This window comes from Triturus cristatus, unplaced genomic scaffold (genome assembly GCF_964204655.1).
Source record: "Triturus cristatus unplaced genomic scaffold, aTriCri1.1 SCAFFOLD_680, whole genome shotgun sequence".
NCBI classification, from domain to species: domain Eukaryota; kingdom Metazoa; phylum Chordata; class Amphibia; order Caudata; family Salamandridae; genus Triturus; species Triturus cristatus.
Genome location: NW_028187280.1, coordinates 48,272 through 60,698, shown reverse-complemented (window position 1 = coordinate 60,698; position 12,427 = coordinate 48,272). Strand labels below are relative to the sequence as shown.

At 53.8% G+C, this 12,427-nt stretch overlaps 5 protein-coding genes across 5 annotated transcripts; 1 reads left to right on the top strand and 4 right to left on the bottom strand.

The window, feature by feature from the left end:
• Nucleotides 1–7,315: 7,315 nt before the first annotated feature.
• LOC146772001 (histone H4-like) lies at nucleotides 7,316–7,615 on the bottom strand. Its single transcript, XM_085640220.1, has one exon. The coding sequence runs from the start codon at nucleotides 7,613–7,615 to the stop codon at nucleotides 7,316–7,318; it is 300 nt and encodes a 99-aa protein (XP_085496346.1).
• A 448-nt stretch (nucleotides 7,616–8,063) lies between these two features.
• On the bottom strand, nucleotides 8,064–8,909 carry LOC146772000 (histone H2A type 2-C-like). The gene has a single exon (XM_085640224.1). The coding sequence runs from the start codon at nucleotides 8,728–8,730 to the stop codon at nucleotides 8,332–8,334; it is 399 nt and encodes a 132-aa protein (XP_085496350.1). The 5' UTR covers nucleotides 8,731–8,909; the 3' UTR covers nucleotides 8,064–8,331.
• A 113-nt stretch (nucleotides 8,910–9,022) lies between these two features.
• LOC146771999 (histone H2B 1.2-like) lies at nucleotides 9,023–9,815 on the top strand. The gene has a single exon (XM_085640225.1). The coding sequence runs from the start codon at nucleotides 9,060–9,062 to the stop codon at nucleotides 9,438–9,440; it is 381 nt and encodes a 126-aa protein (XP_085496351.1). The 5' UTR covers nucleotides 9,023–9,059; the 3' UTR covers nucleotides 9,441–9,815.
• Nucleotides 9,816–10,094: 279 nt separating this feature from the next.
• Nucleotides 10,095–11,160, bottom strand: LOC146771998 (histone H3-like). Its single transcript, XM_085640222.1, has one exon. The coding sequence runs from the start codon at nucleotides 10,831–10,833 to the stop codon at nucleotides 10,147–10,149; it is 687 nt and encodes a 228-aa protein (XP_085496348.1). The 5' UTR covers nucleotides 10,834–11,160; the 3' UTR covers nucleotides 10,095–10,146.
• A 119-nt stretch (nucleotides 11,161–11,279) lies between these two features.
• Nucleotides 11,280–12,207, bottom strand: LOC146771997 (histone H1.3-like). Its single transcript, XM_085640223.1, has one exon. The coding sequence runs from the start codon at nucleotides 11,975–11,977 to the stop codon at nucleotides 11,327–11,329; it is 651 nt and encodes a 216-aa protein (XP_085496349.1). The 5' UTR covers nucleotides 11,978–12,207; the 3' UTR covers nucleotides 11,280–11,326.
• Nucleotides 12,208–12,427: the final 220 nt, after the last annotated feature.

Here is a 12,427-nt window from a genome sequence, read left to right as displayed (position 1 = left end):
CAGGAGGCTGGAAGTAGGCCCAAGGCCTTGCAGGCCTTATTCTGATACTGTAAATGAGTTAAATACACTTTCCTGAGTGTGTGAAGTGTTTTATTTTCAGTCCTCCAGCCAGGGGTGAAGCCTGAAATCTTACCCTGCGCGGAGCTCCATGACCCTGGGTAGAAGGTGCGACTTCATCCCCTTGAAGCCTAACACCTGCAAATGTCACAAGTATCAGTAAAACTGGTGCCAGGAGGCTGGAAGTAGGCCCAAGGCCTTGCAGGCCTTATTCTGATACTGTAAAGGAGTTAAATACACTTTCCTGAGTGTGTGAAGTGTTTTATTTTCACTCCTCCAGCCTGGGGTGAAGCCTGAAATCTTACCCTGCGCGGAGCTCCATGACCCTGGGTAGAAGGTGCGACTTCATCCCCTTGAAGCCTAAGACCTGCAAATGTCACAAGTATCAGTAAAACTGGTGCCAGGAGGCTGGAAGTAGGCCCAAGGCCGTGCAGGCCTTATTCTGATACTGTAAAGCAGCTAAATACACTTTCCTGAGTATGTGAAGTGTTTTATTCTCACACTTCCATCCAGGGGTGAACCCTGAAATCTCACCCTGCGCGGAGTTCCATAACCCTGGGTAGAAGGTGCGACTTCATCCCCTTGAAGCCTAACACCTGCAAATGTCACAAGTATCAGTAAAACTGGTGCCAGGAGGCTGGAAGTAGGCCCAAGGCCTTGCAGGCCTTATTCTGATACTGTAAAGGAGTTAAATACACTTTCCTGAGTGTGTGAAGGGTTTTATTTTCACTCCTCCAGCCTGGGGTGAAGCTTGAAATCTTACCCTGCGCGGAGCTCCATGACCCTGGGTAGAAGGTGCGACTTCATCCCCTTGAAGCCTAACACCTGCAAATGTCACAAGTATCAGTAAAACTGGTGCCAGGAGGCCGGAAGTAGGCCCAAGGCCTTGCAGGCCTTATTCTGATGCTGTAAAGCAGCTAAATACACGTTCCTGAGTATGTGAAGTGTTTTATTCTCACACTTCCATCCAGGGGTGAACCCTGAAATCTCACCCTGCGCGGAGTTCCATAACCCTGGGTAGAAGGTGCGACTTCATCCCCTTGAAGCCTAACACCTGCAAATGTCACACGTATCAGTAAAACTGGTGCCAGGAGGCTGGAAGTAGGCCCAAGGCCTTGCAGGCCTTATTCTGATACTGTAAAGGAGTTAAATACACTTTCCTGAGTGTGTGAAGGGTTTTATTTTCACTCCTCCAGCCTGGGGTGAAGCCTGAAATCTTACCCTGCGCGGAGCTCCATGACCCTGGGTAGAAGGTGCGACTTCATCCCCTTGAAGCCTAACACCTACAAATGTCACAAGTATCAGTAAAACTGGTGCCAGGATGCTGGAAGTAGGCCCAAGGCCTTGCAGGCCTTATTCTGATACTGTAAAGTAGCTAAATACACTTTCCTGAGTATGTGAAGTGTTTTATTTTCACAGCTCAAGCCTGGGGTGGTCCCTGAAATCTTACCCTGCGTGGAGCTCCATGACCCTGGGCAGAAGGTGCGACTTCATGCCCTTGAAGCCTAACACCTACAAATGTCACAAGTATCAGTAAAACTGGTGCCAGGAGGCTGGAAGTAGGCCCAAGGCCTTGCAGGCCTTATTCTGATACTGTAAAGGAGTTAAATACACTTTCCTGAGTGTGTGAAGTGTTTTATTTTCACTCCTCCAGCCTGGGGTGAACCCTGAAATCTTACCCTGCGCGGAGCTCCATGACCCTGGGTAGAAGGTGCGACTTCATGCCCTTGAAGCCTAACACCTACAAATGTCACAAGTATCAGTAAAACTGGTGCCAGGAGGCTGGAAGTAGGCCCAAGGCCTTGCAGGCCTTATTCTGATACTGTAAAGTAGCTAAATACACTTTCCTGAGTATTTGAAGTGTTTTATGTTCACACTTCCATCCAGGGGTGAACCCTGAAATCTCACCCTGCGCGGAGTTCCATAACCCTGGGTAGAAGGTGCGACTTCATCCCCTTGAAGCCTAACACCTGCAAATGTCACAAGTATCAGTAAAACTGGTGCCAGCAGGCTGGAAGTAGGCCCAAGGCCTTGCAGGCCTTATTCTGATACTGTAAAGCAGCTAAATACACTTTCCTGAGTATGTGAAGTGTTTTATGTTCACACTTCCATCCAGGGGTGAACCCTGAAATCTCACCCTGCGCGGAGTTCCATAACCCTGGGTAGAAGGTGCGACTTCATCCCCTTGAAGCCTAACACCTGCAAATGTCACAAGTATCCGTAAAACTGGTGCCAGGAGGCTGGAAGTAGGCCCAAGGCCTTGCAGGCCTTATTCTGATACTGTAAATGAGTTAAATACACTTTCCTGAGTGTGTGAAGTGTTTTATTTTCACCCCTCCAGCCTGGGGTGAAGCCTGAAATCTTACCCTGCGCGGAGCTCCATGACCCTGGGTAGAAGGTGCGACTTCATCCCCTTGATGCCTAACACCTGCAAATGTCACAAGTATCAGTAAAACTGGTGCCAGGAGGCTGGAAGTAGGCCCAAGGCCTTGCAGGCCTTATTCTGATACTGTAAAGCAGCTAAATACACTTTCCTGAGTATGTGAAGTGTTTTATGTTCACACTTCCATCCAGGGGTGAACCCTGAAATCTCACCCTGCGCGGAGCTCCATAACCCTGGGTAGAAGGTGCGACTTCATCCCCTTGAAGCCTAACACCTGCAAATGTCACAAGTATCAGTAAAACTGGTGCCAAGAGGCTGGAAGTAGGCCCAAGGCCTTGCAGGCCTTATTCTGATACTGTAAAGCAGCTAAATACACTTTCCTGAGTATGTGAAGTGTTTTATTCTCACACTTCCATCCAGGGGTGAACCCTGAAATCTCACCCTGCGCGGAGTTCCATAACCCTGGGTAGAAGGTGCAACTTCATCCCCTTGAAGCCTAACACCTGCAAATGTCACAAGTATCAGTAAAACTGGTGCCAGGAGGCTGGAAGTAGGCCCAAGGCCTTGCAGGCCTTGTTCTGATACTGTAAAGGAGTTAAATACACTTTCCTGAGTATGAGAAGTGTTTTATTTTCACACCTCCAGCCAGGGGTGAACCCTGAAATCTTACCCTGCGCGGAGCTCCATAAACCTGGGTAGAAGGTGCGGCTTCATCCCCTTGAAGCCTAACACCTGCAAATGTCACAAGTATCAGTAAAACTGGTTCCAGGAGGCTGGAAGTAGGCCCAAGGCCTTGCAGGCCCTATTCTGATACTGTAAAGGAGCTAAATACACTTTCCTGAGTATGTGAAGTGTTTTATTTTCACACCTGCAGCCAGGGGTGAAGCCTGAAATCTTACCCTGCGCGGAGCTCCATGACCCTGGGTAGAAGGTGCGACTTCATCCCCTTGAAGCCGAACACCTGCAAATGTCACAAGTATCAGTAAAACTGGTGCCAGGAGGCTGGAAGTAGGCCCAAGGCCTTGCAGGCCTTATTCTGATACTGTAAAGCAGCTAAATACACTTTCCTGAGTATGTGAAGTGTTTTATGTTCACACTTCCATCCAGGGGTGAACCCTGAAATCTCACCCTGCGCGGAGCTCCATAACCCTGGGTAGAAGGTGCGACTTCATCCCCTTGAAGCCTAACACCTGCAAATGTCACAAGTATCAGTAAAACTGGTGCCAAGAGGCTGGAAGTAGGCCCAAGGCCTTGCAGGCCTTATTCTGATACTGTAAAGCAGCTAAATATACTTTCCTGAGTATGTGAAGTGTTTTATTCTCACACTTCCATCCAGGGGTGAACCCTGAAATCTCACCCTGCGCGGAGTTCCATAACCCTGGGTAGAAGGTGCAACTTCATCCCCTTGAAGCCTAACACCTGCAAATGTCACAAGTATCAGTAAAACTGGTGCCAGGAGGCTGGAAGTAGGCCCAAGGCCTTGCAGGCCTTGTTCTGATACTGTAAAGGAGTTAAATACACTTTCCTGAGTATGAGAAGTGTTTTATTTTCACACCTCCAGCCAGGGGTGAACCCTGAAATCTTACCCTGCGCGGAGCTCCATAAACCTGGGTAGAAGGTGCGGCTTCATCCCCTTGAAGCCTAACACCTGCAAATGTCACAAGTATCAGTAAAACTGGTTCCAGGAGGCTGGAAGTAGGCCCAAGGCCTTGCAGGCCCTATTCTGATACTGTAAAGGAGCTAAATACACTTTCCTGAGTATGTGAAGTGTTTTATTTTCACACCTGCAGCCAGGGGTGAAGCCTGAAATCTTACCCTGCGCGGAGCTCCATGACCCTGGGTAGAAGGTGCGACTTCATCCCCTTGAAGCCGAACACCTGCAAATGTCACAAGTATCAGTAAAACTGGTGCCAGGAGGCTGGAAGTAGGCCCAAGGCCTTGCAGGCCTTATTCTGATACTGTAAAGGAGTTAAATACACTTTCCTGAGTGTGTGAAGTGTTTTATTTTCACTCCTCCAGCCTGGGGTGAAGCCTGAAATCTTACCCTGCGCGGAGCTCCATGACCCTGGGTAGAAGGTGCGACTTCATCCCCTTGATGCCTAACACCTGCAAATGTCACAAGTATCAGTAAAACTGGTGCCAGGAGGCTGGAAGTAGGCCCAAGGCCTTGCAGGCCTTATTCTGATACTGTAAAGGAGTTAAATAAACTTTCCTGAGCATGTGAAGTGTTTTATTTTCTCACCTCCAGCCAAGGGGTGAACCCTGACATCGCACCCTGCGCAGAGCTCCATAACCCTGGGTAGAAGGTGCGACTTCATCCCCTTGAAGCCTAACACCTTTAAATGTCACAAGTATCAGTAAAACTGGTGCCAGGAGGCTGGAAACACACCCAAGGCCTTGCAGGCCCTATTCTGATACTGTAAAGCAGCTAAATACACTTTCCTGAGTATGTGAAGTGTTTTATGTTCACACTTCCATCCAGGGGTGAACCCTGAAATCTCACCCTGCGCGGAGTTCCATAACCCTGGGTGGAAGGTGCGACTTCATCCCCTTGAAGCATGACATCTCCCAGTGTCACAAGTATCAGTACAACTGGTGCCTTGAGGCTGGAAACATACCCACGGCCTTGCAGGCCTTGTTCTGATACTGTAAATGAGTGAAATAAACTTTCCTGAGCATGTGAAGTGTTTTATTTTCTCACCTCCAGCCAAGGGGTGAACCCTGACATCGCACCCTGCGCAGAGCTCCATAACCCTGGGTAGAAGGTGCGACTTCATCCCCTTGAAGCCTTACACCTTTAAATGTCACAAGTATCAGTAAAACTGGTGCCAGGAGGCTGGAAACACACCCAAGGCCTTGCAGGCCCTATTCTGATACTGTAAAGCAGCTAAATACACTTTCCTGAGTATGTGAAGTGTTTTATGTTCACACTTCCATCCAGGGGTGAACCCTGAAATCTCACCCTGCGCGGAGTTCCATAACCCTGGGTGGAAGGTGCGACTTCATCCCCTTGAAGCCTAACACCTGCAAATGTCACAAGTATCAGTAAAACTGGTTCCAGGAGGCTGGAAGTAGGCCCAAGGCCTTGCAGGCCTTATTCTGATACTGTAAAGCAGCTAAATACACTTTCCTGAGTATGTGAAGTGTTTTATCTTCACAGCTCAAGCCTGGGGTGAACCCTGAAATCTTATCCTGCGCGGAGCTCCATGACCCTGGGTAGAAGGTGCGACTTCATCCCCTTGAAGCATGACATCTCCCAGTGTCACAAGTATCAGTACAACTGGTGCCTTGAGGCTGGAAACATACCCAAGGCCTTGCAGGCCTTGTTCTGATACTGTAAATGAGTGAAATAAACTTTCCTGAGCATGTGAAGTGTTTTATTTTCACACCTCCAGCCAGGGGCGAAACCTGAAATCTTACCCTGCGCGGAGCTCCATAGCCCTGGGTAGAAGGAGATACTGTGTCCCCTTAAACCTGTAAATTTCAAAATGTCATATAAAGAATAAAACAAGCGCCTGGAGGCTAGAAATGGGCCCGAGACACTGAAGTCTTGGATCTGATAATGTAAAGGGCTTTGTGTACCTTTTGAGTGAAGTTTTTTTTCCCACCTCCATCCGAGGGGTAAATCCTGAAATATTACCCCAATCGAAGCTCCATAGCCCTGGGTTGAAAAAGTGACTTTGTTCCCTTGGACCTAAAATTTTAGTACATTTTTGTTATTTTTTTATTAAACATTGTTAAAGGGATGACTGGAGGCTAATAAAATGGACCAGATACTGTGAAGGACTTTATTTCATTTTTGGGCGAAAAAAAAAATATTTAAAAAATATGTATGTATTATATTATTATTGCAATTTTTTTTTTTTTTTTTTTTTTTGTGGGCCTATCTCTGGCTAAGGGGGAAAACCTGAAATGTTACCCGAAGCGGAGCTCCATTGCCCTGGGTAAAAGTAGTGCCATGGTCCCCTTGAACCAAAATAATAAATAAATAAAAAAAAGTACTAAAACAGGTGCTTAAAGGCCCCGAAATCGGTCACGATCGTTCACAAAAAAAAATTAGGATCCCACACCCCATGGGCCTGCATGGGAACTCTATCTTACCGACTATGAAGCCCCCACGAAGTGGGGGCTTACAGCGCCCGAGTGGGAGACAAAAGTTAGAGTTAGCGCGGCCGTTCCGCCGCCCGGCCATCTGGTCGCGCAACCCGGCGACCAGATGGCCGGCGGCGCGCCCGGCGCCGCCAACTCTACCCTTTGTCCCTCATCCGTGTTCTGTAAGCCCCCACTACGTGGGGGCTTAATAGTCGAGGGGAATGGCCGACACTGAGCTGGGCCGGGCCAAACTCGCCTTGGGTCCCCAGTCCAGGGATCCAGGATGGCGGGCCCCCGGGCCGGGCTATACCCGCCTTATGTCCCCAGTGCAAGGCTCCAGGATGGCGGGCCCCTGGGCCCGGCTATACCCGCCTTATCTCCCCAGTACAAGGCTCCAGGATGGCGGGCCCCTGGGCCGGGCTATACCCGCCTTAGGTCGCCAGTACAAGGCTCCAGGATGGCGGGCCCCTGGGCCGGGCTATACCCGCCTTAGGTCGCCAGTACAGGGCATCAGGACCCCCGTGGGCTGGACTGGGATGAACGCGCCCCTGGACCCCCCCATGCCGGGGCTCCAGGAAGGCGCCCTGGCCCCGGGACAGTGCCTTGCATTGCAGCGAAATCCCCCTGGTGCCCCCCCCTCACCCGACCGGCTGTGGGCCTAGAAAGCAGCCCTGCGGGAACCCTAGCGCATAGACACAGCTCTCCCATGACATCGTGGTCGGCTCTTAAAAGAGCCTTTGGGTTGTGGTGTTTTGTGTTTTTCTCCGTGGGCAAGCCGAGTGTTTAACCGCCGAATCCGTAGAGGGTGCGGCCCTGGCGCTTCAGGGCGTAGACCACATCCATGGCGGTGACGGTCTTCCTCTTGGCGTGCTCGGTGTAGGTGACGGCGTCCCGGATCACGTTCTCCAGGAAAACCTTCAGCACCCCGCGGGTCTCCTCGTAGATGAGGCCGGAGATGCGCTTGACCCCGCCACGGCGCGCCAGGCGGCGGATGGCCGGCTTGGTGATGCCCTGGATGTTGTCCCGGAGCACCTTGCGGTGCCTCTTGCCGAGCCCCTTCCCTCCTTTGCCGCGTCCAGACATGTTCTCCTGTCGGTGCTGTGACTGAGCAGAACTGAGGGCGAGGCCAGCGGCGGCTGCTTATATAGAGGAGCTGCGGCGGACCAGCTAGGGCGCATCAAGCCGCCCACGTGACTGAACGGAAGGCGAGAGGGAGCCCGGCCCCGGCAGGGAGCGGCCGTTGCCGTTTGAAAAAGAGCGCGCTCCCAGCCGCCTCTTTGTCGTGGGCTCAGCAGCTGCCGCCGGGCACGGATCACAGTCAAGCACACACACACGCCTCCCTTCCCGGCCCCCACTCGTCACCGCGGCCCGCCTGACCCTGGCGCTCGGTGCCCGTTCCCACTATGAACATAAGGCTCTGAAATGTTCTAATGGAGCCATCACATTAACGGCCTCACCGGCACCACCCCGCTGTGTGCGGCCGCCTGCAACCCCGTAACACTGTCCACATGTCACGCCCGGTTGTGGCAAGTCTGTAATCTGCCCCTATAAAAATTTATTTTTTTTAACAAAAACATTATTGTCGGCCTCAAGCTAGGTTTTGGGACGGGGGTGACATTTATGTGTACGTCAGAGGGCTTGGGCATGCCCTCCTATGTAGCGACGGTGCGGGCGCTGCCGCAACTATGAAGCCGCCAGAGTAACATCTTGGCACGGACACGCTCTTTGATGGAGTCTGTGGTTGGCCCTGAAAAGAGCCTTTGTGTTTAGGGTGTGTTTCCACGGTGGTCTGCGGGCCTTTACTTGCTTGCTTTGCCCCCTGCCTTGTGGCTCTCGGTTTTCTTGGGCAGCAGCACGGCCTGGATGTTGGGCAGGACTCCTCCCTGGGCGATGGTGACTCGGCCCAGCAGCTTGTTCAGCTCCTCGTCGTTGCGGATGGCCAGCTGGAGGTGTCTGGGGATGATGCGGGTCTTCTTGTTGTCCCGGGCCGCGTTGCCGGCCAGCTCCAGGATCTCAGCGGTCAGGTACTCCAGGACTGCAGCCAGATAGACTGGGGCACCGGCGCCCACCCTCTCGGCGTAGCTTCCCTTCCGGAGCAGCCTGTGCACACGGCCCACGGGGAACTGGAGCCCGGCTCTTGAAGAGCGTGTCTTGGCCTTAGCGCGGGCCTTTCCTCCTTGCTTTCCGCGTCCAGACATGGCGATCGATGCAGGGGCTCACTCACACAACAGAGAGAATGATACTGCTGTTCTGCGGGACTCCGGCGATATAAAGACTTCGGGTGCGTCTGATTGGTTGACAGCTAGGCGCTGATAGTACTTCTCATTGGAGGGAGGAGGGCTTCTGTTTCACCAATCAGAGTCCCAGAACCGCAGTACACTAGGAGGTGGGGGGCTTGCCTTTGCCTGCCAATGAGAAGGGAGAGCAGAGAAGCAGCTACTTTACACGCCCAGCCTATAAATACAAGTGCCGGGCACGTCTGCCTTATTTCTCTCGGCTCCACAGGAAGCGGTGCAGATTGTCGACCATGCCTGAACCAGCCAAGTCCGCGCCGGCTCCCAAGAAGGGCTCCAAGAAAGCGCTCTCCAAGCCGCCCAAGAAGGACGGGAAGAAGCGCAAGAGGAGCAGGAAGGAAAGCTATGCCATCTACATTTACAAAGTGATGAAGCAGGTGCACCCGGACACCGGCATCTCCTCCAAGGCCATGGGCATCATGAACTCCTTCGTGAACGACATCTTCGAGCGCATCGCCGGGGAAGCTTCCCGCCTGGCCCACTACAACTCGCGGCGCACCATCACCTCCCGGGAGATCCAGACCGCAGTGCGTCTGCTGCTGCCCGGAGAGCTGGCCAAGCACGCCGTGTCCGAGGGCACCAAGGCCGTCACCAAGTACACCAGCGCCAAGTAAGGCTTCGAGGCGTATCCCCAACGAACACAACGGCTCTTTTAAGGGCCACTCACGTCCTCCCCTAAGAGCTAATGTGCTTCATTTATGACCGGAGAAAAAAGTGTTTTAAACGGTAATTTTGAGCGCACAAGACCTGCTTTCACGGGGCTTGCTGCAGACCGAGGGACGATGGAGCGGGCAACCCGTTTTAATAAACATGTTTATATGAATGAGCCCTCTTTGGGACCAAGTGTCACACAAGCTCTGTAATGTAACGGTGACGTTAAATAAAGCCCGCGCGGAACTCGCACGGTTGCCCCCGGGCTTATTGTTTTCCATGTTTCGGGTGACCAGTTTTAAGTGTGTGCGTGGGGCCACGTTCTGTTTGTACTGTAAGACCAAGGGCAACGGCTCCCGAAATCGGAGACATGAACCCGATGTACCGGGAGCACAGATGCCCCACAGCGCTGGCTTGTGACCAGCGGATCCCAACACGACCCTCTACCCAAACAAAGCTCTTTATTAATTGAAGAGGTGGCCGTGCACTGTGAACACGGAGTGCTCTGGTTTCCCTGCGCCGGTATAAGTTACCCAGTACTCGTGGTACTCCCAGCCAACCCACCCTAACCTGTAGAACATGCCATGGCAGACAAGAGAAGCTCGTAGGTGACAGGGTGGTGGCCCTTAAAAGAGCCGTTGTGGTGGTTGATCGGGTCGGTGTGCCTCCTTAGGCCCTCTCGCCTCGGATACGACGGGCCAGCTGGATGTCCTTGGGCATGATGGTCACCCTCTTGGCGTGGATGGCGCACAGGTTGGTGTCCTCGAAGAGCCCGACCAGGTAGGCCTCGCTGGCCTCCTGCAGGGCCATGACGGCGGAGCTCTGGAAGCGCAGGTCGGTCTTGAAGTCCTGGGCGATCTCCCTCACCAAGCGCTGGAACGGCAGCTTGCGGATGAGGAGCTCGGTGGACTTCTGGTAGCGGCGGATCTCGCGGAGAGCCACGGTGCCCGGTCGGTAGCGGTGAGGCTTCTTGACGCCGCCGGTGGCAGGCGCGCTCTTGCGGGCAGCCTTGGTGGCCAGCTGCTTGCGAGGCGCTTTGCCGCCGGTGGACTTGCGGGCTGTCTGCTTGGTGCGGGCCATGGCGGGAGCGGTCTCTTTCAACGACGAGCGAGGAAGAATGGCGTTCAAGCAGGCAAGAGCCCTATTTATGCACTCGAAGACGGAGGGCTGCTCTGGTTGGCTGAAGCTCCCGCCCCACGTTCGAAAATAGCCCGCGGTGTGCAACGATTGGCTACTCAACCTGAGGCTGCAGACTGTCTCTCCAATGAGCTGTGGAGAAAAGGGAACCCTCCGGATTGGATGATGTACGTTGGAGCCGAAGCCGGCGCTTCGGTCAGCCTTTGTCTCAGTGTCCATCCATTCATTTGTAGTCACACGAACCCCTCGCCCCCCTTCTCGACCCTGGTCAACTGGGCGAGCAGCCCAGGATGTTATAAGTGTACCGCCCTTGGTCACCCTGGAACACGCCGCCGTTAACTGCGCTCGATTTCACTTTCACAATCGTCTGCTTTATGCAGACACCACTTCGAGTCTGCCCGGTTACAGTGAAAGCACCAAGGCACACGTTATCTCACATTTATTATGAACTGAGGTCTAATAACTCCCAGACCCCCTTCTTTCTTTGTTATAAAGATTCCAATCCACGCAACACCAAAAGAGCCTTTCATATGACCAAGATCACACACGGCACTCGCGTGCGGAAAGGCGCGCTATGGATTTACTGTGCCGTTTATTATCATAGAGAAGTGTGCACGCGGGGTGCAAGGGTGGGGACGAACAAGCTCTCTTCTGGACCGGGTGGATGGCTCTTAAAAGAGCCGTTGTGTTTGCAGTGTCTCGGTGCAAGCCCTTACTTCTTCTTGGGCGCTGCCTTCTTGGGCTTGGCTGCTTTGGGCTTGGCTGCCTTGGGTTTGACTACCTTGGCAGGGCTTTTCTTGGCCACTTTGGGCTTCGCCGCCTTGGCTTTCGCTGGGCTCTTGGCAGCCTTCTTGGCGGGGGCAGCCTTGGGCTTCTTGGGGCTCTTTGCTGCCGCTGGCTTCTTGACCTTCTTCGGGCTCTTCTTGACCCCCGCGGGAGCCTTTTTGGGCTTCTTGGCGGCTGGGGCAGCTTTCTTGGCCGCTGGTTTCTTGGTCTTGGCGGCCGCCTTCTTGGCCGCCTTCTTGCCCTCCAGCTGCTTCTTGTTCACCTTGAAGGATCCGGAGGCCCCGGTGCCCTTCAGCTGGGCCAGGGCGCCTTTGCTGACCAGGCTCTTGACGGAGGCCTTGACCCGGCTCTTGTTCTTGTCCACATCGTAGCCCTCGGCGACCAGCCCCTTCTTCATGGCCGACAGGGAGACTCCCTTCCTCTCGGCAGAGGCGGTCACCACCTTCAGGATCAGATCGGCCACGCTGGGGCCGGAAGGCTTCTTGGCCTTCGAGGCCCCCGCTGTCTTCTTCTGCTGCTTTTTCTTGGGGGCGACCTCAGCGGGAGGCGCCGCGGCGGCTGGAGCGGTTTCGGCCATTGTAATGCGAGTCTCGGCGCGGGCGCTGTCACTGAAAAGAAATGTCCCTCCCAGACCCGAGCCCCGTGATTATATACAGGGAGGAGCCGGCCTCTGATTGGTCCCGAGCAGACAGGGCTGTGCGAGGCACACTCGGCTCTCTGCTCCCAGCTGACTTTTGTGTTTCCTACCTTCGGATTATCCACGTTTTAAAACACAATCAGTTAAACACGCGCTTCCACGCATACATGACCAGGAGCCCAGCTTCGGCCCTCTCCCGCGCCTGCCCCCGTTTCGGATCCACCCCTCGTCCCTGGCTTGTGATCCGCGGGGAGACTCGGCGCTCCCCCGACGGCGGGCGCCTCCATGCCTGAAATCCCGGGCTCCGGGCCCCTTTTCCCCGGTCCACTCTCGACTCCTGCGGCCGGGAGCGGCGGCCCGCGGGAGGGAGGGGGCTCCTGCAGGGAGCGG

What these genes read in the sequence shown, in the direction of transcription:
- LOC146772001 (XM_085640220.1), bottom strand. Translation starts at nt 7,615, where the DNA reads ATGTCTGGACGCGGCAAAGGAGGGAAGGGGCTCGGCAAGAGGCACCGC.
- LOC146772000 (XM_085640224.1), bottom strand. Translation starts at nt 8,730, where the DNA reads ATGTCTGGACGCGGAAAGCAAGGAGGAAAGGCCCGCGCTAAGGCCAAG.
- LOC146771999 (XM_085640225.1), top strand. Translation starts at nt 9,060, where the DNA reads ATGCCTGAACCAGCCAAGTCCGCGCCGGCTCCCAAGAAGGGCTCCAAG.
- LOC146771998 (XM_085640222.1), bottom strand. Translation starts at nt 10,833, where the DNA reads ATGGACACTGAGACAAAGGCTGACCGAAGCGCCGGCTTCGGCTCCAAC.
- LOC146771997 (XM_085640223.1), bottom strand. Translation starts at nt 11,977, where the DNA reads ATGGCCGAAACCGCTCCAGCCGCCGCGGCGCCTCCCGCTGAGGTCGCC.